This window comes from Fundulus heteroclitus, chromosome 23 (assembly GCF_011125445.2).
Source record: "Fundulus heteroclitus isolate FHET01 chromosome 23, MU-UCD_Fhet_4.1, whole genome shotgun sequence".
Taxonomy (NCBI): domain Eukaryota; kingdom Metazoa; phylum Chordata; class Actinopteri; order Cyprinodontiformes; family Fundulidae; genus Fundulus; species Fundulus heteroclitus.
In genome coordinates, this window is record NC_046383.1 from 16,994,936 (window position 1) to 17,020,549 (window position 25,614).

A 25,614-nucleotide genomic window follows, 5' to 3' on the forward strand; every position below is an offset into this window, starting at 1 on the left:
TAAAGAGCACAATAGACCACAATGGTTTAAATATTTAATTCAAACAACGTTTTTTTAAACACATATACAAACTACTCCATCTCTCATTGACAGAGTTTACTAAAAAAAAAACAAAAAAAAAACACTTGTATCTCGTTTTAAAAGTCCTTTAACCGTATGTAAAACAGATGCCAAACACAAACATTACAATATAAGAAGCAGTTTTAGATAATAGAAAAAAAGAATAACCATTTTTACAGCAGACAAGCTCTCAACAAAGACTCCACGATATTCAAAATAACATCGAAGCAGACTGCAGTTAAATAAGTAATATAATTGTACATAAAAGTTCAATAGTTAAGGAATAGGAAGTAAACTTAAACCCTGTGAAGTGGAACAAATATTACAGTGTCACCGGTTTGATTGTCTAAGAACGGCTTTAAAGAGACCTGTTGTGGGTCTAGTAATCCCGATGGCACACTGACTGACTTTATATGCTACGACGTATTAGCCTGGCCAGCCAGACTGACTCACGCCGTAAACACGGCAAATCAGTCTGGAACGCAGCGGGTAGAGCCCGATGTCAGGGGCGGGACTTACAAGGGCAGCGGAAACAGGTTAAAACTCATCAGATACCTACAGGTGTTTTTTTTTTTTTTTTAGATTTTTCACAGCTCTAGTGGGTAAGGCCTCTGTACATGGGTTGTCCCTACCTGCTACACCACCAGCGCGCCCCCCACAAATTTTAAAAACATCACTCCGTTGCAGCCGTCATCTTGACTGTGTCGTTACAGAAAAGCACCATTGTGAGTCATTTTAGGGCTGGACGATATAGAAAAAAAGCTCATCGATATCGATAATTATTGAAAATATTTAAAACCATATTTTATGTGCAGCTCTGCCTGGACATTTTATGATATTGCTAAATGATTTAATTGTAATAAAGAACACACACACAGAATTCCAATTAAATCTTCATTTAACCAACTTTTTTTTTAACCATAACAGATTTTTTTTTAAAGAAAAATAACTTAAGAGACCTGAGTTATGTTACTAAATACGGACAAAGAATAAACTAAAGTGACCAGTAAAATGACCAAATAAACCAAATAAATAAATAAAATAGCCTATTTAGGTGGGAATAGTACACTAGTTACTTCTCAGGTTTTATAATTGAGAGGCTGACGCAGGGCTGAGATCTGAGGTTGTGGCATGTAAGGACACAGATTGCAGCTCATTTTGCACTGATTCTCTGCACTAGTTGCACAATTTAGGGAGCGCTGTTAGAGAAAAACTTGCGTCCCGGAACTTTATATCGCGGATCAAGAGTGGTGAGTAGTTGTTTGAAGCCAGGTTTTTCAGCTGCAGAGAACAGCAGCATATCCATCACTATGAAGCACGTTACTGCATGCATGATGTCCTTATGCCGCTTGGACGCTTTTTCATTTTATCACAAAGAAGGGAGCCCAGTTTAGCTGCTATACCTGCCTTGTTTTGGAAGAAGATTCCTACGAAGATGACGCGGGGCTGCATAGCTCGCGCTGCTGCGGGTGTGAGCGGCTTACGTGATGAAACAAGTTGGTTGCGTTACCAGACTTTGTTTTTACCGGTTTCTTGCAAGTTTTACAAATCACTGGTTTATTTCTGTCAGACTGGTGAACTAGTAAAACCCTGTTTTGGGACCGTTTCCTCCGCCGCTCCTTGCTGCGACATTTTCACGTGCTCTGTGTTGTGGTTTGAGAGGGCGGTGCTTTGTGACGGCGTGCCTGGGTCCGCGATTACGATTGGCCGAGAGGAAGTAGTGACTGTAGCATCAACTAATATGATAGGCTGAAAGCAAGGAAGGAAAACTCTCTATCGAACTTTTATCGACCCTATTTTTTCCTATCACGCCACACGTCTATTGATCGATATATTGTTATTGAATTATCATCCAGCCCTAAGTCATTCTGCTGCTAAGAGTGACCCATTGTAAACTCCCGCCTCCTGCGCTGTGATTGGTCCGGTAAGTTTTAGACCGGAGAGTCCAGGCCTGCCCAGACTGACAATCTGTGCACTGAACGCACATGGCACAAGTCAGTGTGGATGGCCAGGCTAACAATTTATAACTGTGTATGACCACTTTAGTTTTGATGATGGCTCACATCATTTTATTAAGCTTATGCAATGACACAACTTTTATTTCTGCCTTGAATGAATCAGGTTTTGAACAACTCTTTTGGAGCACATCCTCAAATATGTCAAGTTGTTTGGATTCTGAACTCTTTGGTTTTTCACTAACATCATAGAAATGCGTAATCCACCCACAAGATGCTCCTTTTCAATAATCTGAAGGCCATGAGGTAAGGAAAGTAATCGGATGAAGGAAGAACCTGGGCATTTAGTGCATTCCTCTGCAGGAAACACAAGGCGACCGTCCTCTGCAGGACTTGGAGGCGCTCATAGTTTGAGCGAGTTAACCTCTATGATCTGCTGCAGGATGTTGTCCACGTCTGCTGTCTCTAGGCTGATGCCGGCCAGGTCCAGCTGGGGCAGCAGGGCTGTGAGGAGCACCACCACGTTGTTACGCATGTCACGCAGGCTCTGCTCAGCCGACCTGAGGAAAGAAAAGGAAAATCGCTGTTAAAAGGATGAAATGCAGAAACTTTGTACTTGGAAAGGTGAAGCATTCTTCTCTTAATTTGAATGGCACAATTTGAGCAATTTGAAATTGGGTTGACACAAAGAAACACAAAATTGTGAAATTAAGAAAAAATATCCGTGTTTCTCTATAAAAAAAAAGTCTGAAAATTGTGGATACTTGTGCATATGAAAGGCCGACTCGCTGTCTAGAACCTAAACACTGACGGCGCGTCAGGCAAAGTGGCTGCCATTGGGAGGAGCTACCCAGTTCTTTTCCTCTGCCTGACTCTATGTGAAATTGCAGACGAAATCAAGTGAGTGGCTTGGCTTTATTTACTGAATAATATAATATAATCTGCGCCGTGTCTCAATTCACCAGATAATTCAGAGACGTTTTGACTTTGGTGAGTTTTACGACCAACAGCAGGAGCTGCGTGCTGGCGAGGGTCGCTTTCAGCACTCTTTATGCTCACTCAGGCAAATTTGACAAGGAAGTAGGCCAGGACACCAACTACAGGCGCCCCATTTCAGCTGAGGAGTATCTGTGCCTCTGTCTACGGTTAGTGGGCATCTCCATGTTAACATTCATCTGTGAGCTGAAGTAAAAATATTTTTCCTCTCGGAAAAGCCCCCACTACGTCACAAAGTGGAGTGGGAGTCTCTCTGATTGGTTGACGCCTCGCGTCCAGCTGCAAAAGTTCAGATTTTCCAACTCTAGTGTCGGCTTACCTAGAGGCGATTAACTCAGGGAAAAACAAATTTGCAGCACGAAACGCGCTGAAAGCTTCAAAACGCGCAGCACAAGATGCAACGTAGGACCTCTCGATGCCCCTCGAGGCGCGTCCGCCATAGACTTTGCATATAAACCTGTTGCATATATGCTCTTGACGTTCAAAAGGCGTTTGTTTATTACCATATAACGTAGAAAAGATTCCTCGATCAATGTGTGCTTCTGTCCCATTTGTGTCTCTGCTCCATCTTCTCTAACCCCCAGTCGGTCAAGGCAGATGACGGTTCACACTGAGCCTGGTTCTGCTGGAGGTTCTCCTTCCTGTTTAAAGGGAGGTTTCCTCTCTACTGTCGCTTCATGCATGCTCAGTATGAGGGATTGCTGCAAAGCCATCAATAATGCAGACTACTCTCCCTGTGGCTCTACGCTCTTTCAGGAGGAGTGAATGCTGCTTGTCAAAAATTCTATGAAATCTGCTGGGTTTCCTTAGGGAACTTTTTGACCAATCTGTATGATTTGGTTAAATTTGACTTTGTAAAGTGCCTTGAGATGACATGTGTTAGAAATTGGCTCTATATATATATAAAATTGAATTGATGTCCATGAAGACCTAGGATGTTTGTTAGAGAACACTAATGGGAAAAAAAAGCGTCATGAAGAACACATTTCAGGATGCACGTTTTTTGGAGTGTTTCTCTACCAGCGAATGCCTATTCATCTTTGCAAAACAGCTTAAGCTCAGTCATACTGGAAGCAGAGCCTCTCTGAGGGTCAATTTTCAAATCTTTCCTCAGATTCTCGATTGGATTTAGGTCTGGACTTTGATTGGGCCGCTCTAATACACCAACATGATCTAAACCGTTTCACCCTCTTCTCAAACGTGGCTGTTCCTTATATGGCCTGAAGGGAAAAACTTTTTCCTTTTAGCATCTTGCCACTCTTCCATAAAAGCCTGATTTGGGGAGAGAGGTTGTCCTGTCAACAGATTCTCCTACCTGAGTTGTGAATCTCTGCAGCTCCTCCAGAGTTACAATGGGTCTTTTGGCTACTTCTCTGATTAATCTGCTCTTTGCCCAGCCTGCTAAGCTAGGTTTATACTTGATGGTCCGCATTTTTGTAACTTAGCGCTGACCATGTGCGTAAAGTTTCATTCAAAATGGAGGATTTTTAAGGAGTCCTCATCAAGCAAGGTCGTCTGTACTGGCATCAAACGGCACAGAGGTTTCAAGTGGCACAACTTTGTTACATGCTGCTTGTACTGTTTGTTCTGTGACTGAAGACAGCATACACATATTATTAGCATACTTTCAGAGGTGAGTTTATTGGCCAAGTCCGTGGATACAGCAAGCATTTTGACTTTGGGTTACATTGTAAATCATGTCTAAAACAACAACCCACAGCATGTGAAGCCATCGGCTTTTATTTAATAAAACAAAGTGTTTTTTTTTTAAACCTTGCATTAAGAAAAGACCCCTATGGGCTTCACAGAGAGGCTGTATAACCCATCTTCACGTCTTTCTGTATGCAACGAGCGAACATAGCGTCTTCTTCGACGTCTCTAACCCTTCGTCTATTTCTATTTAGCTGCCATAAACACAACAACCCTTTTTCATGATTGTTTTTGCTACTGCGCACGGCTATTTTGGGTGTGTGGCTTCAACTGTTTCTTCTCTTTTTTACTGCATTTCCACTGGTTTTGTTGAGTGCTGCCCCCCTGTGTTTTTAAAGAATACCGCCCCTATGTCTGCGTCAAGTATAAATGCTACTACAGCGCTTTTATGGGCTTGCGCATTGTCTGCGCAGACCTGTGCGACACCTCCGACCACCTAACTCATCTTTAGATGTCTTGAAAGGCTCGCAGTTTTGCCATATTCTTTTCCTTCTGAGATGACGGATTGAGCACTGGTCTGTGAGCTGTCCAAAGCTTCAGATGTTTATATTTTACAGTCTAAATCAGCTTTACTTTCACAGAACAGAAGCATTTTTACTAAAACTAAATGATAAATGGCAAAATGTTTCAGATATTAATAAAAAAATAAATAAAACTCTGGAAACCATGTATCAGTTTTCTTCCACTTCATAATTACGCCATACTTTGTGGTGCTTTACCATATAAAATCCCAGAAAAAACAAGTCAGCATTTTTTTTTTTTTTTTTTTTTAGGAGAGTAAAAGAAAAACAAGAAGAGAAAAAAAAGAGAAAGAAGAGGTGAAAGAAAGAAGAGATAAGTCACAAGTCAGCATCTTAAGCCTAATGAAATGATGTGTGCAGCCGTTGTGTGTGTGCGTGTGTGTGTGTGCGTGTGTGTGTGTGTTACTGCACTGTGGGAATATCTTAAACACTTACCTGCTGTCATCACAGGCGTCACCGTCACTCGTTCTCACTCTGCTCTGACTTTCACTCCTCTCTTTCTTCGGCTTGCTCTCCAGCGCAGAAGTGGAGCACTGCTGGGACACAGAGCATTTAGAGCTTTACTGCCGGACGCTTCCAGAGTTTTTAAGGTTTGATACAATTCAAGGGCTAAATAGAATTTTTTTCAGGCTACGGCACTGATAGAATCTTAAATTTTTTATTATCTATCCTAATTTGAAATATAAATTTTCTAGGTAAATGTGTTTCCTTTAGCAGAGTTATTAACGATGCTGTCAGTGTTGCTTAACGTTCGGCCGTTCCTAGACCAAAAAGGACAAAATCAAAGGCATGAAAAATCCAAAGAATGCCCAAATCCACCAGATTGTAAATGTGTTTTCCAGACGTAATAATCTGTGCTAACCTCAGGAACAACTGTTTGGCAGCCGACCTCCTGGCTTGTTGTGGACACCGTAGATCTCTCCATCCCCTCTTTCTCGACCGCACCGTCCGCAGTCGTCATGGTGCCCCGCGTCGCCTTGGACACCTCCAGCCCCAGGAGGCTCCGTAGCCGCTCGGCTTCCTTCTCCAACGCAGCCAGCTTCTGCACTTTCACCTCCCGCTCGCCCAGCTCCGGAGGCAGCGCCGTGCTCTGCGGCCGCTCCGTCCTCAGCGGGGACACCACCACGGTCTGGGTGGCCAGCGGCGAGTAGGTCCAGGTGTGGTTGGTCGGGGTCTGCTGCAAACCGTTCGACTTCTCCACTTGGCTGCTGTTGCTGTCCTTTTTTAACGTGTGTATTTGTTTCCCAGAAGGCAAATCCTCCGCCGCCGTCGTCGCCGCCACTGAGTCCGCCGGCTGCTGTCTCCAGCGCTTTTCTGTGATGTAGGTAAAAATAGGTCCAGACTTTCTTTTGCGGCTGCAACACACAAAGAACAGTCGGTTACTGGCCTGTTTGGAAATATAAGCAGACACTTTAGATTTTTTTCTTCAAACTCAAACCGGGCGCTGTTCATAAAACCACTGTTAATGACTAATTGCTTCAGAACTAAGCATGTATTCTTTTTACGCACAACAGCGCCCCCCTGTGCTGATTCTATTTTTTTTCTTCCGCTATCAGTCCCTCCATACCCCACCTGAAAGTGTCTGTGTGCTCCTCCTCTTTCTCCACGACCTCCTTCTTTTTGTCCTCCTCATCTTCGAGGGTCGGATCATTTTCCACGTGTGAAAGTTCGTGTTGCTCCTCTGTTGCTGTTTTTCTTCCAGCAACCTTCTCTCGGTAGTGTGTGACCAGTCGAGTCTTCGCGTCATTCGCACGAGTGTCTGTATGCAAATCTGCCTCATCCTGTTCCAGTCTCTTTTCTGGCGTGCTGTGTTCAGGTGTGTGCGTGGCCGGGGAAGAAGGCTCCTCTGATGAGGCGCAGGACGAGGTTTCGTGCTTAGCCACCTTGTCCTCCGAGTGCCACGCCTGCAACACAACCGGGCTTGCTCAGAAAGTCTTACAAATGCGGTTTGGGGAGAACTGTTGCTAAAAATGCCACATACCTCTTTTGATTTTTCCTGTTTTCTGCTTTTGAAGTGCTTTCTGGAAAGAAATAATAAAAACACAGTGAGACGCTGGGAGCGTGGCGCTTTTACACGTTACGGTTGGATAAAAACAGAGATGTTCATACATCATTTTTCCCCAAGTTCAAGCCAGGTCTCAAGTCCCTAACGACTGAAATGAAGATTTTCTCATCAATTGATGATCAGGCAGGCCAATGACCAATACGGGAATACTAGTCCTTAGGCCTGACTTAACGCAAGAGCTATGAAGTTGATGGGAGTCAAGCAGCACGCCTCACTTCAGACCATCTTCAATGAAACATTAACCAGACAGTTTCTTCCTTCAGGTCGACGTCTTAGAGTCTTTGTAGACTGAACCACTATAAGAACTCATTTGTTCTACTTTCCATTAAAGCGATAAACAGCATCAAACAGTAAATTGTGGAAGTAGTCAACGGTATCCAAAATTTTAAACTAAACTGACATGCTTCTTTTATGCATTTATTTTCTTATAATGGATTCTTCATAGAATGGTTTTTATGTGTGAATGTACTGTGACAGACATGGTCTGGACTATGCAGCAGCCAGAGTCTGCACCCAAGACAAATTTCCTTTGGGACAATAAAGTTCATCATCCTCATCATCATCATCATCATCATCATCATCATCATCATCATCATCATCATCATCATCATCATCATCATCATCATCATCATCAACTAACAATACTCTTGTAGTCTTTTGAGATTTGGCTCATGCAAAAGAGTTTTGAGCTGCTTTAATAATAATAAAAAAACTGATAGAGCCTAATATTAACATTAGATATCTGAATATGCTATTATGTTTTTTTTAAAGACATGATCACTTGTTAGTGTCAAATTGCTGAAAACAAAGTGCTTATTATTGCATCTTTATAATAATCTACTTAACATCTTTTTATCGCATTATCAACTCTTTCAAAGAGTACGGGGGAAAGAGTAATGCTGCGATTAGAGATTTTGTCTCTTTGGACCAATATGCACGCAAACAGCAATTTTCAAATGATGATTTATCTATTAAAAGGGGAAAGAAAACTATTTTATATAGGAACAGGGACCTGGGGGGAAAAGTATTCTCTTTAAATACTTTTAATTCAAACATGAAGTTTAAGATAGAAAACCTTTTATAAATAATAACAACATAAAAGGAACAACAGTTTTGAAAAAACAACAACCTCTTTTAGACATTTTAAGGAAAATTGTCATTATGCCCATCTCAATAATTAATAAAAAGATCTTTAATGGCATTTAAGCTGTCAAACCCCCTCACTGACCAGCTTTTTGAATGCTTTTATTGGTATTTTAACCATTTATCTTTGCAATTTATATTTTCTAGTTGTGTCCTGTCGTGGCATTACGGATATAATCCACAGAAACGATGTTTGCTTACTTTGCTCTACAAAAAAGGATCTAAACATGAAATCCTAATTGTGTGAATGACTTTATCAGCTCAAGACTGCATCTAGGATCAAAGTAGACAGAACGTATTGCTGTAATATTAACTGGAGTTTGTATATGAGCTCCAAGTCTTTAGCGTTGGAAGGCCTCCTTGCCGTCATCCTAAACTTTAGCTCCCTCCACAGATTCTCACTCAGGCTTTGGGTCGTTCCCTCCAAAATGATACACCTAAATCTGCCAGGGGTATGAATAATGATTACCAGAACGGTGACTCAAGCCCACCCTTTGACACGGAAACATGCAGATGCAGCGCAACACCAGTCTAAACTTCAGTCCACATCTCTGGAACCAAACAGCATAAGAAGCTATTGAAACTGATCATGTCTTAAAAATGTATGACCAGTCGGCTTATTAGTCATTAAACTAAAATGTAAGGTAGGAATTTTAATGTTATGGCAACTTTTCTAGTTTTAAGCCAGTTCGTTTAGTTTGCTGGGATCCTGTGGCATTTTACAGCTCCTGTTTTTTAAACTTCCCCTTTCTAGAGGCTTTTTGAGAGGGAGGTGTAGCTGCATAGTACAGCATTTATAAAAGATGAATATGCCCAGTCTTTAAATTCCCCATCAAACTGCTAGCACGGCGCTACACTAATCACTTCTTGGTACTTAAATCTGTCAAGACAAGTTTTGCTTCCTAAAAGATTTAAAGACTTTATCAGCATTGCCAGCTATTTCCAAACAAAAGAAGCAGAAATCTAGTGCAAAATATTTCCCTGATGATGTTGAGCATCAGATTTGCACCCTTTCTTCCGGCTCTCTACATTTTTGCATTTTTATTAATTTCTGTATTGTAAACCCATCCCTATTCCAAATTAAGGTACTCTACAGATGTAAGCTAGTTACAGGTATCAGTTTATATCATAAAGCTACAGTTAACAAACAATTACAATATTCCACCATAATGCTCTTCTGGTTTAAAGCCTTTTTTAAATTAAATAACAGTTTTTTAACATGTTGCTGCACACTAACAGCTGGCTGAAAGAAAGCTACTTTGCATTTCTCTGAAAGAAAATTTCGTCTGTCCAGAAATATTTCTGTTTGTAAAAATCATGAACAACAATATTAGCTTCTATTACTCTGTAAAGAGCAAAACATTAGAAAAGATAAGTATACAGGAAACCAGACTAGTGGGTGTTCTACATTTATGTTGAAAATTATAAAAAAATGATACAGATGACATTATTATCACTGTAATAGTCACACTATTATTTGGGGGAGTGGCATGTGATTGAATTAAGGTCTTGTGGTTTATTTTGGTTTTTAACACAGTGAGAAAAATAAACCCTATTGGTCGATCAGACAGCTGCAGCTGATCCAGAACGCTGCTGCCCGCGTCCGCACTAAGACTAAGAAAGTAGAGCACATCACCCCAGTTCTAAAGTCCTTACACTGGCTCCCTGTATCTCAGAGAATAGACTTTAAAATACTTCTGTTAGTCTATAAATCACAGAATGGCTTAGCATCTAAATACATCACAGACTTGTTATCAGTGTATCATCCATCCAGACCACTAAGGTTTTCTCGCTCCAGCCTGATCTATATACCTAGAACCAGAACTAAACACGGAGAAGCAGCATTTAGTTCCTATGCTCCACTTATCTGGAACAAACTTCCAGAAAACTGTAAAAGCGCAGAAAGCCTGAGTTCCTTTAAAAAGGCTAAAAACCTTTTTGTTTAGAGATGATTTTGAATGTTGATGTTCTGCTTAAACTGTTGTAGTTCATTGAAACGTCATTAGATTAGGTTTATAGTCCAACTTATCTTGACCTGCTGCTACTATTCCACTCCAATGTCCTTTCCTGTGTGTTTTCTTTCCTTATGTTCTGTTCATGTACAGCCTTTTGACTTGTTTTTTTTTTTTTTACAGAAATATGATATACAAATAAACTTGCCTAAGCTATTCATTGTGCTCAAGTCTCTCCTCCTGTAACAATCTCATCCTTGGCCAGCCCAACTGTGGTTATTTAGAGACACTCTCAGTCAAAAGCCAAACTCTTAAAACATGGCATCTTGGAGCCGATGATGCTATCCGCTTAAGTTGAACACAAAACAATCTGAGCTGTAATTTTAGCTGTATCTAAGAAAATACAAATACAGTTACAATGGAATGTGCTAAAAAATTTCCCATAATGTAAAAGACTGCTGCCCCATTCTCTCGTGGTGTCCTTGAATCTGGATGCCCCCTCAACAGGGGGCTTCAGCTGCAGTAGGCTCTGGGTGTGCAGCCACACCCTACTGACACTGCTGCAAGAGACAGCCTGCCTGCTGCCTCTGAACAACAAATTGGGCAAAACACTTGGTCTGCTCATCAAACCGCAGCATTCCACACGGTTCTGAAGTATTTTTATTGAATGCAAGTTAGTAAAGACAGGATGAGGCATGAAGATGCTTAATTTGCTTTCTAATGGACCCATCAAACTATTCTCTTCTTTTCTTGAATTTCAGTGGTGCGAGAATCGACACAGCCTTAAGTAAATAACACTCCCACATTGTCTTTCTGTGTTTCTGATACTGTAGCATATAAAATTTATTTTCCAGCAAAGCCTGACAGCCATTGATATTTATTTATTTATTTTTTCAGAATACAATAAGCCAACCGTGTACCATACTTTATTGGAAAGCCTTTGTATGCAACCAGAGAAAAATTTGTAAAGTCATCATATGTTACTAGGCCACTTCAACTGTAATATATCCTGTTCATATGTAGCCTTGTCTTTTTTTTTTTTTTTTTTCCCAGTGTCCTGTCTAGCAATGTGGCAATAAGATATCTTAATGCCAAATAGAGCTCGACAGATTTTACTTTCACAAGTGGAGCAAACAGCTTTCGGCATTGATATTTTAGGGCAAGGTAATTCTCTGACATGAGAACTGCAACTAGAGATGGCACTAAAAAACGTATATCAAATAGCATAGCATTGACTCAGTAAAAATGTTACTTAATATCATGCTTCCTAATGCCGACACTCTTTCTATAGTGATGAAGATTCGCTGACCTCAGCATGCTGAATGCTTGAAGTTTCCCTTGGAATAACCTATGATTATATGACCACTAGGGTAACCCCTAGACACCGTACATTAAACTTTTCGCCAGTCAATTCAATCAGTCACATATGCAAAAAGAAGAAAGAAAAAAAAACAAGATGGTGACATTAGGGTAAAACAAAACCTACTCTGTGATTACACTGTAGCAGACTTTTCATATGAACACCCTTTATGCCAGGACAGCACAAAAGGTATTTCATTTCAACACATTTGGACCCACATAAAAAGGATTTTTAGATACGTGGAAAGACACAAGCCACTGTGACAGCAGCTTAAGAATTTAGAAACTCCAAAATAACATCAAGCTACATTTTATCGACTTTTAGACCTACTAAGGGTTTGCTTTAAAAAGACACCGTTTCCAAAAGCATTAAGAGAGGGAAAGCCAAAGTGTTAATATCACTGCAGTTTACAAAACAACTAGCAAAATAAGCATCAATATTTTGTATAAATGCACCAAGAAAACTGGCTGGTCAGCATATTAGGGTCAGTCAGTGAACACATCATTTCCAAACACCCCCAGCAATAACAGCACTCCCCTGGGTGGGAGATGTTAGATGGGATATACATTAACTTGTAGTTGGCTAAGTCAGAGGAAACATTGGATGTAAAAAGTCATTTGAAAAGAAATTATTTTCTGAGACATGTCATTCAGGCTTCAAGTGAACGAGAGACAGAATTAAATTGTCTTTGGATACCAGGAAGCATGAACTTATTACAGCAAAGTTCTTCGGTTTTATTCTTTTGAGCTTTCAACCTGTATCTTATAAACCGAGCTGGATCTGGAAACGTTGGTAGCTTTTTCAACATCTCAGAGGTAAAAGGGGAAAAAATTACATGCTGAAAAGTTTAAATGGTCAACTCAGGCATGCTCTCCCACACACGCATTCCTGCATGGTTAGCCGAGATAACTTAACCTGACTCTAGCCAGATGTATTTCACTCCGCCTAGCTCCACTCACATCCATCTGGGACAGATCCATAGGAATTGCCTTTTTTGAAGGCGGGCCTTATCAAAAATCCTTGCATATGATTGGATAAGCCACTTGTTTGTCATCTTTATCGACGTGCTATTTCAACCACTCACACCGAAGCCAACCCTAGACATTGATGAGAGCGACACAGGAAAAAAAACAAACTTTTCTTTTTTTTTTTAAATGTGTTTGCGGCTCTAGTGGCACGTGTTTTATTGACAGTGAGCTGACAAGAAGAGGGGGGAAGACAGGCGGCAAAGCGCCGCGGGTCGGAGTCGATCCCAGGCCGACCTCGTTGAGGACTAAAGGCCTCCTAATATGGTTTGCGCTAACTGCTCCGCCGCCGGAAAACAAAACTTGCCAAATCCGGTCGGGAGAAGGGCGAAAACATCGTTTCCACCAACAAAAGCCTTCAGAGCCGTTCTCTGATGTTCTTTTAATGAAACAATATTAGGTAGATTGGACAACACGGAAGAAATAGCAGCATCAATGTTAACGCTTGCTTCCTCAATGCGAGCCGCCATTGTTGAATCAAAACAGTCTCACGTCACGGTTGCTTCTCCACTACGTCACATCTATGAAACTCCAGCCCTGCGTCCTGATTGGCTGGACAATAAAACTGGTTGGAGAAATCACTTTCTATGGGAGAGGTCCCAGATGGATGTGAGTGAAGCTAGGCGGAGCGATATCAATCTGGCTAGAGTCAGGTTAGAGATAACTAGCTTCTTCTGATTTTATTCTGGTATGGGCTGATTATGTGGAGAAAAGTGAGTCTTGCACAACCACTGCATGGCTCACCAATAGAACCCAGGGTATTCTGGTGACAAAGGGTGTTGGAATGAACTGTTCACATTAGAGTAAAAACATCATCTGACCGAATGCTACTTTATCTCAGTCCATTAAAATCCTTCTGTGGGTACTGTTAGCTCTCTAATAATCTGCTCCTAATGTAAATAATCAATAACTACTCTCGCAGGAAGGTGCATTATTTTAAAATGCTGCTCTCATATCTTTTTTAAATTACAATCATTAAAGATTAACTGCTACATTTGCAATTGACTGGATACATTTTTACAAAACCAAGAGCTCAGAAGTCAGACACAAAATTCTAATTGCTGCATCTCTGTAACTATCATAAGGTGTTTTGATTCAGTCCACTTGAACTCTTGGGTGAAGACTTTTTTTTAGATGAATGAAATGACCAATAAGTATCTAAGTTGTGATTTGACCAAGAGTATGATAAGCATGTCATGACGGGAAATTATGTAGTGTAGCACATAGCCACGAGGGAGTGACATTCTAAGAAATGCCAACTTTCTAACAATCTCCATGCACTTTTAACAGTACATTAAACTTTGATAAAACTGTGTGGTGTTTGTAACCATCTCCTGTGTACCCTTTTCTCCCTTTTTGCACCTTTTCATCACATTGTTGAATATTTCTACACCATGAATGATACAAATTTACAAGACGGAAAAAAAATGCTTTAACTCTGGGATTTTACCTTAGGAAACACATGGTGGAACTCATGCTGAGTGGATTCAGTCTTTCTCTGCAATGTTCTCATCTTATCAGGTTTCTTACAACCCCTGCTTGACCTCCTGAGCCATCTCCCCTCCCGTATTTAGTCCAAATATGGTCACTTCCCTAAACTAAATGCTGAGGCTTAAAAATACAATGGAAACATGAAACATTTCAACTTTTAAACAGGGCTGAACAATTAATTGCATTTTCAATGGTAAATGGCTTGTACTTGTATAGTGCTTTATCAAGTCCAATGACCCCAAAGCGTTTCCACTACAATCACTCATTCACACCTTGACGGTGGCGAGCTGTGGCAGACTGACAGAAGTGAGGCTGCTCACCGGCAGCACGCAATGTGGGTGAAGTGTCTTGCCCAAGAACACAAGAACTGAGACATTCGGAGCTGGGGATAGAACCGGCAACCCGCCCGTTACAGGACGAACTCCCCAATTCTTGCGAACACCGTCGCCCAAGATAACACACGACCTTTAGGTGTCGGTGATATGGTTAAAGTGGGTTTTCCTCCACATGGAGGGGAAAAGAGTTGCAGCAGTGAGATAATCTAATTGTATTATTTGTTTTAGAGTTATTATAATCATGCTGTTCCTAACAGAGCACTTCACTCTGAGACTGCAGGTCTGCTGGTGGTTCCTAGAGTCTCTAAAAGTAGAATGGGAGGCAGATCCTTTAGCTATCAGGCTCCTCTCCTGTGGAACCAACTCCCAGTTTTGGTCCGTGAGGCAGACACCCTGTCTACTTTTAAGACTAGGCTTAAAACTTTCCTTTTTGACAAAGCTTATAGTTAGAGTGGCTCATGTTACCCTGAGCTACCTCTATAGTTAAGCTGCTATAGGCTTAGGCTGCTGGAGGACATCAGGGTATATTTTTCTCACTCTACTGAGTTCTACTGTTCTCCAGTTTTGCATTGCTTGTTGTTATTTCAGCTTTTAACGTTTTGTTCTCTCTCTTTTTTCTTCATAGTAGGTACACCTGGTCTGACGTTCTGTTAACTGTGACATCATCCAGGGAAGACAGATCACCCGCTATTAATCTAATCTAATATAATCTACATCTAATGTAGAACAGATTACTGGATCAATGTGTGCTTCTGTACTTTTTGTCTGTCTTTTTGTGTCTCTGCTATGTCTTCTCTAACTCCCAGTCGGTCGAGGCAGATGACCGTTCACACTGAGCCTGGTTCTGCTGGAGGTTTTTCCTTCCCGTTAAAGGGGAGTTTTTCTTTCCGCTGTCGCTTCATGCTTGCTCAGTATGAGGGATTGCTGCAAAGTCATGCACAATGCAGACGTCTCTCCCTGTGGCTCTACGAGGAAAAACACCTTTCGGGTCTTGCCCACTAAAACAGGATGTTTAAACCATATATTCATATGTTGTCGATGACATATGTCCATTACGACATCATTTTGAAGCATATCATTCTCTGTTGTTGTAAACAGAGAACAAAATTGTATTCTGGTCAAAAATACCTTTTAAATAGTGACGTGACGAATGGTTGTGTGGGTGCTTAAAAGCGACACAGAAAAAGAATGGATTGAGAACTAGAGCTACAAACATCAATTGAGCAGCGAACCAGGGTGAGCTCCATGGAAATAAAGGATTAACGAAAGGAGACGTAGTAAAATTAAAGGAAGATGATACACCTTAGTTTATGCCATGACTACCAGTAGCTTAAGTGGAGTCAATAGTAAGGCGACCACAGCTGTTGTTTTTGAGCAAAAAGTTTATCAGCAGGGCTGCAGGATATTAGCAAAATGTTTAATGGTGATTATTATTGCTTCAGATTCGAATGAGAATATAAAATCGGTTAAAAGCATTTCTGACTTTTCGGTTGCAAAAGGTCCTGCCCACTTTCTGGGAGTTTTAGCGTGTTGACCACTTACGCGGCAAGATAAACAGCTGGATGTTTGCCCCTTAAGAATGCTCTGATTATCGGTATGGCTCTAAAGATAATCTGATGGGATATTCCTGCGGTGTGTGTTAAGAGTGATCTAGTCTGGTCGGAAGGACGTCCTGGACTGCTCGGACCTCAAATCGGGGATATTCAACAGCTGGATTGCCTTGGACCAATATCCTAGCATGTGTGCTGTTCCCCGAGGACAAACGAGCACGCAGCCTGTTATATCTATGAGTTGTCATCGCCATGTGCGGGGTCTCTCAGGTTTGGAAAATTGGCAGACAATTTTAAGATCTTGCCATGTGATCCAGGCATATATACATCCAGTGTGGGTATTAAGGGCTGTTAAGGTCCACTCAGCTGTGCAAATATATGATCAAACTCCAGTGCCTGAATGTCAGACGCTTCAAATATAATTTTTTACCAAATACTGTGTCCAAATAGACAAATAGTCATCAGAGTAGAGCCACTGCTCCTCTACGTCGAGAGGAGCCAGTTGAGGTGGCTTGGGCATCTGGTTAGGATGCCTCCTGGACGCCTCCCTGGTGAGGTGTTCCACCGGGAGGAGACCCAGGGGAAGACCCAGGACACGCTGGAGGAACTATGTCTCCCGGCTGGCCTGGGAACGCCTCGGGGATTACCCTGGAGGAGCTGGCCCAAGTGGCTGGGGAGTCTGGGCCTCCCTACTGAAGCTGCTACCGCCGCGACGGAAGACGATGGATGGATGGATGCTGGCAGAATTTTATGGATTCAAATGACAGTTTTTGTCACTTCTCTCGATGTTGATTTGCAGGCAGACCCGCGTTGTGAAAGTTTTTTTTAAATCCTTCTGTGGGGTGCCGGTTTGTTAGCTCTCCAAGTAACTGCCCTCAGACAACATTGGCGTCACTTCATGAGCTCAAGCCTGAGCTGGAGACATCAGCTGTGTTTCCATCCAATTCCCATGCAAATTTTGAGCGAACTTTTAAAATATCGCAAAAAAGAAAACGCGTATCAGACGTGGTTCCATCTACTGGTTTGCTGCGAATTAAGGAGGAGACGCACAGCGTAACGTCGTTATACGTTGACGTTGGCCGAAATAAACAGGACGAAGAAGTTGCTAACTAGCACAGACCACAGATCAGGAGCGAGGCTTTAATGAATGTGAAGATTTCTGTTTCACGGATGAGACTAAGTAATGCTTGAGTCACTTTGTCGGTCCACATGTACCCGTTGTTGCTTCCAGGCCTGTTTTCGAATGTTATGAGAATATTTGCGAAGACGCCGGCGGCAGAAATAGCTGATCGGTCAAGTGAGGTAAACGTTTGCTACGTAAGAACGGATTCGACAAATTTGTTTCCATTTCCTCTTTAGCACATTCACTGTTTTTCCAAAAAATAAAATATCACCTCAAGCGAGTGTAGAACCTTTAGTGAGTTAATTCAAATTTGGCCGTTTTCATCAACCTGTTCTAATACGATACTTCATAATGCAGATTAAAACACTACTTTTATCTTGACGGAATGGCACATTATAGATTAGACTATAGAGTATTTCATTATGAACGTAATATTGAATTTTAGTTAAAATTATGATACATGTCCTTCAGAGTTAAAAACCTGGTTTAAGATTTCATCAGAAATTGTAGCACAGACCCAAGTGATATCAACTCCACCACTGACATGTTGTGTATGAGAACTGACTGAGTCACCTCATTTCACAATGAGATAATGCTTCTCTGATTACCAGACACACGTGCTTTCACATGGAGAGCTTAGCCCTCAAGTTTTAAGAGCACGAACCCGACCAATATAAACCACTAAACGGTTCACACATGCACGCAGGCACACAGGAAGAGCAGCCGTGTGAAAAGGTAGGTGTGAAAGGTCTAGAGAAGTAGGAATTTACATCTTTTTGTGGTTTTTCTGGTAGCTGGGTGTTAACTGTTCCTCGCTCTCCTCAGCTTCCTCTGGCGACGAGCAGCTTCTGCAAAGACATGAGGCCCAACGTTAGGAACAGCTGAGGTTACAGTTTGTATAAAATAAAACCCAAAACGCTGAAAGACATCAGAAATTGAAGGTTATTTTAAATGGAAAGCAATAGAAGTTACTTTTACGTTTTCTTTTTAAGTGGGATAAAACAAATAAAAGAAATAAAAAAATGCTCCACCTGTAACGTGGGTTGGGATTCTGGCTGCAGCGCCAGTTTTCGGGAGTGACCTTATATTGTTGTGGTGGGACACTTCGCCATTTCAGGCATTCTTCACACTGCAACCACAGGGGACCACTGTGAATACAAGCAGAGCAGAAGTATTTAAGCATTTACTCATTCAGCAGAGATTATTATACTTAGAAATTCAGTATTACGGTTCAACAGCTGCACAGAGAGAATATTTTCAGCTGAATCTCCCAGTTTAAATGGCGTTCCAAATTGGCTCCACAGGCCTGCCTCAGCATGTTTGCTTCCTTACGCTTTCCACTTTCAACCCATAAAACCAAAGCTGTTTTCAGCTTTCCAAGACAAGCTTCTGCATGAGACGGTTGCAAAGTGACTTGGGTCATCTTTTTACAGGCAGGCAGAAAGGGTGATAAAAGTTTCAAGATCAAACTCAAAATCCAGATGGACAAGATATGGAAGATATCCAAAGTGTTAAAATGACAGGATTTTGTCATTTTAAATACTTTCTTAACATTTTCCACATATGATTGGACATTTATCCTGCATGAGTCAACAGAAGGAAAGGGATTAAAAGTGAAAAGGGTGCATTAAACTAATACTTTGCTTAAGCACCTATGTATTTGAGTTTAGTATTCAGTGTTCTTCATATCTTGACTTGCCGATGCTTATGCTCTCTCTAAGCCCTTCTTCTGTTCTGTTAGATTTTGAGGACAACTCTTTGCCCAGAGTCTTCTTCGGGTGACCCAACAGATTTTAGTCCTACACTTGAAATCATTTGGTTCTTCTCACCAAGATAAAAAAAGTATAACTTTAGAAGTGTTAGTGTAATTTATCTGGTTTTAAGGGTTATTTTTTATTTTAAGTGTTTAACTTTATACTATAAGCTTAAATCAAGAAATCTCGTCAAGTGGAATTATCTTGCTGCAGGGACGGATAATTTCCCCTCATATTTAACTTTTTTATCTTGATTTGGGATGCTCTTTTTTGCAGTGCAGACTCTAACCAGGGCATTCATTACCTTTCTTTTTTTTTCTCATGAAGTTATTCGTCTCTTGATTTTTATGGATATCTGCAAAGTTTACTTTGATGCTGAACTTGTCTATCCTTCTTTGTCTTCAGTTTTCTTATATGTTTTGGAACAAAATTGACTGGTATTTGAACCCTCAACCCAGGTTGGATTAAACCAATTGGAGAATAGATGTTGGCACTTTTAAGAACCACCGTATTAAAGTCCATTCAAAGTCTTTTATTAACTATAGGTGTGGGAAATGAGGGATAAAGTTTAAAAAAAGTTAATATTCACTTAAAACCACAAGTTTAGAACTAGTGCCATTTTCCCATTGTCACTCAAAAGCCTGTGGCTTTTTAAATCCCAGGTAATGTTTCCATACACATTTACCCAGCTAATTTCACTTTCCCGGGGCTTTGGTCCCTCAAGCGACCCAGTACTGCGCTCTGCTTTCTCAGGGCTTGAGGGGTGGGGCTGCGTGCAGCAAGAAAACAACTGTTCGCCACAAGGGGGAGTAAGAAACAGTAAGGAGTTTACTAGTTTACCATCATGATATGAAGGAAAACTCAGGTCGAGATCTTCGTGGAAAACTCCCTTTATTTAGCCACAACACAGTACAAACTGCATCAAAAACTCAATCCTCTATCCTGCCGTGCCCCCTAATCATTCCCGTACCCCAAACTACAGGAGCTTTGTATGGACAATAGAGACTAATCTCATATCTCCCCTCTTTTAAAAACAGACAATAGCAAGATTGCAAACATCAGTTGCAACAGGTGTCTTTAACTTCCATATCTGCATTTCTGTTTTCTGCATTAATTTCTCTATCTTCATGACAAAGGAAATTATCCGATAGGAAAGGCAAGTTTCTTTATTTAGCACTTTTCAGTAAAAACACGATTCAAAGTGCTGTGCATGAAAAACAAAGTAATAAGCTGAATAAATACATGACTAGACTTATTTCATTCATTAACAAACAAACAGAAAGACTTAATTGTTTCTATTAATACTAAGAAATAAGCTAAGTATATTCTTGGGGATTTCTGATCTAAAGTCATTTTGTCGAACCTTTCCAAAGCTACAATTAGAATTACTTCTTGTGTTTCATTGTTTTACTGGAACGAGCTTCATCACTAAAATTTCAAAGCTTAATTGTTTATATCCATAAAGCTTAAGCTTGAGGTCTCTGATCTGACCTTTCGGACACTACAGCTAAAACAGAATGCAGCACTGTAAGAGAAGAAAGCACAGTAGAGTTGGTGTGTGTGTGTGTGCTTGCGTTTTAGTGTAATTGCACGTGTGTGTGTGCGCACACGCATGCTTGCGCCTGCGTTTGTGAACATCATCAGGTGTACTCAGTACAGGTCACAGATGTCACAGAGCATCTAGTTTACATCCAGGAGAAATTAAGATTGCAAGGAAGCCAGTTTGGAGCATTTCTTCTGTGAAGGCCGACTCTTGTTTTTCTGTCTGCCTTAAAGTCTCACTGGTACATCTCAACAGCGATTCCAAGAAAGCCAAAATTGTGGTCATTCTGCCAGAGTCCAGCTTACAGCTTTCTCCATGATCGTTCTCATTCTGCTAACAAGTTCAGAAACCGCATTAAGCGCATAAGCTGTCTCTGACATTTTAGCGCCGTTTTGTCAAGATCGTAGAAGTTGATTAATGGCACCACTGGCTTGTGGTCTGTTTGTAAGCGAACCTAATCCATACCTTTGATGTAGCGGGCACAGAAAACACACATTTCCCTAAGACTGACTTTTCATCTAAATCTATATTGGTAGACTGTGAACTCTTTTACCATTTACAAACCACAGATGGGCACGCTGTATTCAATAACCTAAATCAGATCGGAACAACCTGGCTCTGCTTTTCTTCCGCGACAGGAAAACTAGAGAAATCTACTTCTTTTGCTGCCGAATCTGCACAGAGCGAATATGTTATACACCTATAAAAATAAATTTGCTCCCATTAAAAGTCTGCGGTATTGTCCTGAAAAATCCGCCTGGTTATTCCTCTCGTGGATGAGGCAAAATCCTTCTCATGAAGGTCTAAATTTTAAGTGAGTGAGGCGAAGTTTGAATCCGACAGATCAGTCGGTCTGCTCTGCCCCAACCTGCCCTGGGCCGCCCCACTCCTGTGCTTTGTTTTTATTTATACCGACAGGAGTAAAATAGAATAAAGCCCAGTGGATCCGAGCGGGCAAAATAAGGTAGGATCGGTCTAAAAGTGGATGGGGAGCAGAAGCTCTCCATGCTGTTTTATCCGGAGTCCAGATTCAGCTTCTCAGTCTGCCTTTGACTGTTTGACCTACAGTTTCTTTTTGCCACCACTCATTTTACCGGAGTGGTACTGCAGTTTCCCTCACAACTTCCCCAGACGTCATAACCTATTTATATAAATGGCCCTTAGCAAATGGAAACACAAAACCCCAAAAGCCACAGACCTTGGTTTACCCTGGGAAACCTAAGCCTGGGGCTTTAAATCCTGGGGCTTGTAATGGAAAAGGAGTTTATGTGTATAAAGAAATAAATTCATACAAAAAGTACTTTTGGCAAACATGATAACGTGCCTACATAATAAACTATGAACATCACCATGATAAAAAAAAAAAAAAAACACAACATAAGGTATAAGAGTCTTTAACAGTTTTTATAAGGATCCAATAAATCGCACAGAAGTTTCTCCCACAGCAGTTTTGGGAAGGAAATAATGAACAAATCTGTTACAATAATCTAACCTACAGAAAATAAAAGCATGTTCCTGTTTTTCTGTGCCCTGTTTTCCCAGAAATTGTTACATCATTTAGTCAAAGCTTTTGTGGTTGTTAAAATGTAACTCTAAATCCTAATAAATGCTTTACAATAATCAAGAAGTGAAGAAATAATTGCATGAAAAATTTATACAAGTTCAATGGACACCACAACAAATCAGAGTTTAGAAATGTTCTTTAGCTGAAAGAACCAAGACTGGTAGGTACATTTCATTTGTGAGTCCAGGATTGGTTTTGAATCAAAAAATTACTCCACTGATTGTATTTCACGTGGGGCTATAATTTCTATTTTACTGGAACTTAAAGAAAGTAACAATCAACCAGCCAGTCTTTTAATATAAACCGATCAGGTAACTTTTTGAAATGTTGTGTCTAAAGTTGTGTAAGAAAGTAAAACAGGGACTTATCAAGCAAAGATCCAGCAGACACCAACTCAAGCAGCTCTAGGAATCAGATGCGGTAAGCCACAGGTACCTGAGGAGGTTGTCGAGCAAAACTGATCAATAAGCCAATGCCTGGAATCTAATTTATCTCCAATGCTGAACAGATAAATCTATATATATACTGCTTGTCACGATTTGTCTTGGATGAACCCAGACACAGCACGCACACACCGAACTGGTTTCGAGAGTTTATTGCAACAGCGGGTAGTGGATGATGAGAGCCAGAGTCAGTTTACCAGACGGAGTTGAAGGGTGCAGGAGCTGGCTGATGGGAACAGACCGGAGCAAACAGAGCAGGATCTGGAGACGAACAAGAACTAGACAGGCGTGATGTTCGGATGACTGAAGATGAGCCGGCCACGAGAAACAGACTGAGGTGAGTATATATTTAGGGGTGAGAACAGGTCGAGCCAGTCACTAGTTAATTGCAGCCTGACAGGCGATCCTAATCAGGGCTGTGCTGGGAAAGGAGGAGGCAGGAAATGCTCAGAATGCAGCCATTAGGCTGCATCATGACACTGCTCATTACTCATCTCAAGGAAATCATCGCCTGGGGAGCAATCTGGGGTTAAGGGTCTTGCTCAGGGACCCAGAGCGGCAGTCTGTGGAAGTTGAACCCAACCTCTGCGACACAAGCGCAATGCTCTACCCACTGGGTTACCACTCCCCACCCAGAAATCCCTGCACCAGAGAAAAGTGCGCTTACATTAACAAGCCAACATCACAGAACCATCAAGTGTAGACAACAAAGTTGGTTATAATCATTTGCCCTTTAAATCTACTTGACAAGAGGCCTGTGGCACTGCTGATGGGTTAAACTGGGCAGCTCATCTGCACTGTAGACTAGATAAGTTCATGTTTATGCGAATTTTCTGATTTATCAAGTACAATATTTACATGGTCAAGAGTTAACATATTGGCAAGCAGGTACCAAAGCATTCTGGAAAAAGAAATCAGCATCTCCATAAAGTTTGTCAGCAGAGGGAAATGTGGAGTGCCCTTAAATTTCCTGGTAGACCGCTGCGCTGATCTTGGACTTGATAAGACAGCAGACCAACACCAAAAGATAACACAACTCCCCAAACTATCAGTCATTAAAAAACCCATTCCTTGATTTCCGAATGAAATGCAACATTTTGTTGGATCTGCAAGAAGGGCTTTGGAACAACCGTCTTGTGCTCCTCAGCTGAGGTAAATGCTTCTGATCCAATTTCTGATTCAGTAGTAGCTAAACATAAAGAATACTCAAATTGCAGTCCCTCTTCTTTTATTTCCAGGATTAAAGAACTGATGTCTCAGCAGGACCTGGAAAAACTAACCCATGCGTATATTTTTAGTCGAATTGATTACTGCAACAGTGTTGCAAAAAATTGTGGATCAGACAGCTGCAGCTGATCCAGAGCGCTGCTGCCCGCGTCCTCACTAAGACTAAGAAAGTAGAGCACATAACCCCAGTTCTAAAGTCCTTACACTGACTCCCTGTATCTCAGAGAATAGACTTTAAAATACTTCTGTTAGTCTATAAATCCCTGAATGGCTTAGCACCTAAATACATCAGACTTGTTATCAGTGTATCAACCCTCCAGACCACTACGGTCTTCTGACTCCAGCCTACTCTGCAAACCTAGAACCAGAACCAGAACCAGAACCAGAACCAGAACCAGACATGGAGAAGCAGCATTTAGTTCCTATGCTCCACTTATCTGGAACAAACTTCCAGAAAACTGTAAAAGTGCTAAAAGCTTGAGTTCCTTTAAATCAAGATTAAAAACACATTTGTTTAGGTTTGCCTTTGACTGTTCCAGTTAAACTGTTCTAATAAATCAAAGCATCGTTGTAGTCCAACTGTTTTTAATGTTTTCTTTTAATTTCTATTTTGTTTCTACATTTTATTCCAACTTTATTCTGTTTTGTTTTCCTATGTTTTAACCATGTAAAGCACTTTGCATTGTCTTTGTACTGAAATGTGCTATACAAATAAATTTGCCTTGCCTATTCTAGATACGTCTTTCTGTGGTAGCTCTTGAAGCACTGACCCCACCTGTTATCTACACCCTGCAGATCCCTCCCAATCTCTTGATTGGTAGAGGTAGAGATCATCTCTCTTAACCGTGGATAATTTTTTTCTACCACACTGTTTCCTTCCACTCAACTTTCCATTAATATGCTACAGCACTCTGTAAAGAACCAGCTTCTTCAGCAATGACTTTGCGACTGGGCAACTAGGCAACTGGCAAATCAGCGGTCCTCCTCCAAAACTGTGTAAGCCACAATAATGAGCATAAGACTAAGACAAGGAGAATAGTCCAGATAAAAACTGTGAGACTTAAAGGTCCCCTGACGTCACAGTATAAAAAATTTCATGTAGTTGATATTGCTGCATATGTAAATTATCCAAAGAATTTCATTTAAAACAATAACGTCAGGTTGTTATTTTTTCAGCCCAAATGCCCTTCCTCAGTAAAAGGGTTGGCTTCACTCTGATTGGCTATAACCATATTTAGAAACCCACCCACCCCAGAAACACACACGCCATTCTTATCGCAACACTCCGTTACAAATCCATCATGGTTTTATGGCTGGTTGAAGTGTTTGTGTCGCAGGTTGCTCAACTGTCCGACAACCTTTAAACTAGCACGCGATTCGACACAGCCGGGCCGAAACACAAAGCCACATAGACCTCGACGTGGCGGGGGAGTTCGCAGCAGCTGTTAATGCAGCTGGGAGCCAGAGCCACCGCGGCACCGTAGCAAGCTCCCCGTCGCACCGCGACACAGCAATGTGCAGCTGGGTTCCGGTTCTTCTCGCTGCCATCATACCCGCAGCACAGTTACGTTATGGAGCTGTCTGCCAGCGCTCCACCACGGTCACAGTGACAGTCGCGGTGGTCGTCAGTCAGCCAGATATTTCGGTTACAAACACACCTTCCTTACATTTGACAGCATTTAGAAATTAAATAAACTTACAGGTAATGACAGCGTAGTGGTTGCCACCTTCTGTGTTGGTGCAGAATTGTTTTTTTAATCCATTTGTTGGAAAAACCAACAAACAGTCTTCAGTAAA

At 41.2% G+C, this 25,614-nt stretch overlaps 1 protein-coding gene across 1 annotated transcript in view; it reads right to left on the reverse strand.

Moving 5' to 3' along the window:
* Nucleotides 1-1,850: 1,850 nt before the first annotated feature.
* The window catches only part of zgc:152774 (uncharacterized protein LOC553526 homolog), a 46,013-nt gene continuing 22,249 nt past the window's right edge, over nucleotides 1,851-25,614 (reverse strand). Inside the window, exons 11-17 of the mRNA XM_021318310.2 lie at nucleotides 18,318-18,434; nucleotides 18,057-18,134; nucleotides 7,224-7,263; nucleotides 6,815-7,146; nucleotides 6,105-6,597; nucleotides 5,678-5,775; nucleotides 1,851-2,575 (exon numbers count right to left, since the gene is read on the reverse strand). Of these exons, the coding sequence (XP_021173985.2) occupies nucleotides 2,419-2,575; nucleotides 5,678-5,775; nucleotides 6,105-6,597; nucleotides 6,815-7,146; nucleotides 7,224-7,263; nucleotides 18,057-18,134; nucleotides 18,318-18,434 (1,315 nt within the window). The 3' untranslated portion in view covers nucleotides 1,851-2,418. The remainder of the gene's footprint in view (nucleotides 2,576-5,677; nucleotides 5,776-6,104; nucleotides 6,598-6,814; nucleotides 7,147-7,223; nucleotides 7,264-18,056; nucleotides 18,135-18,317; nucleotides 18,435-25,614) is intronic.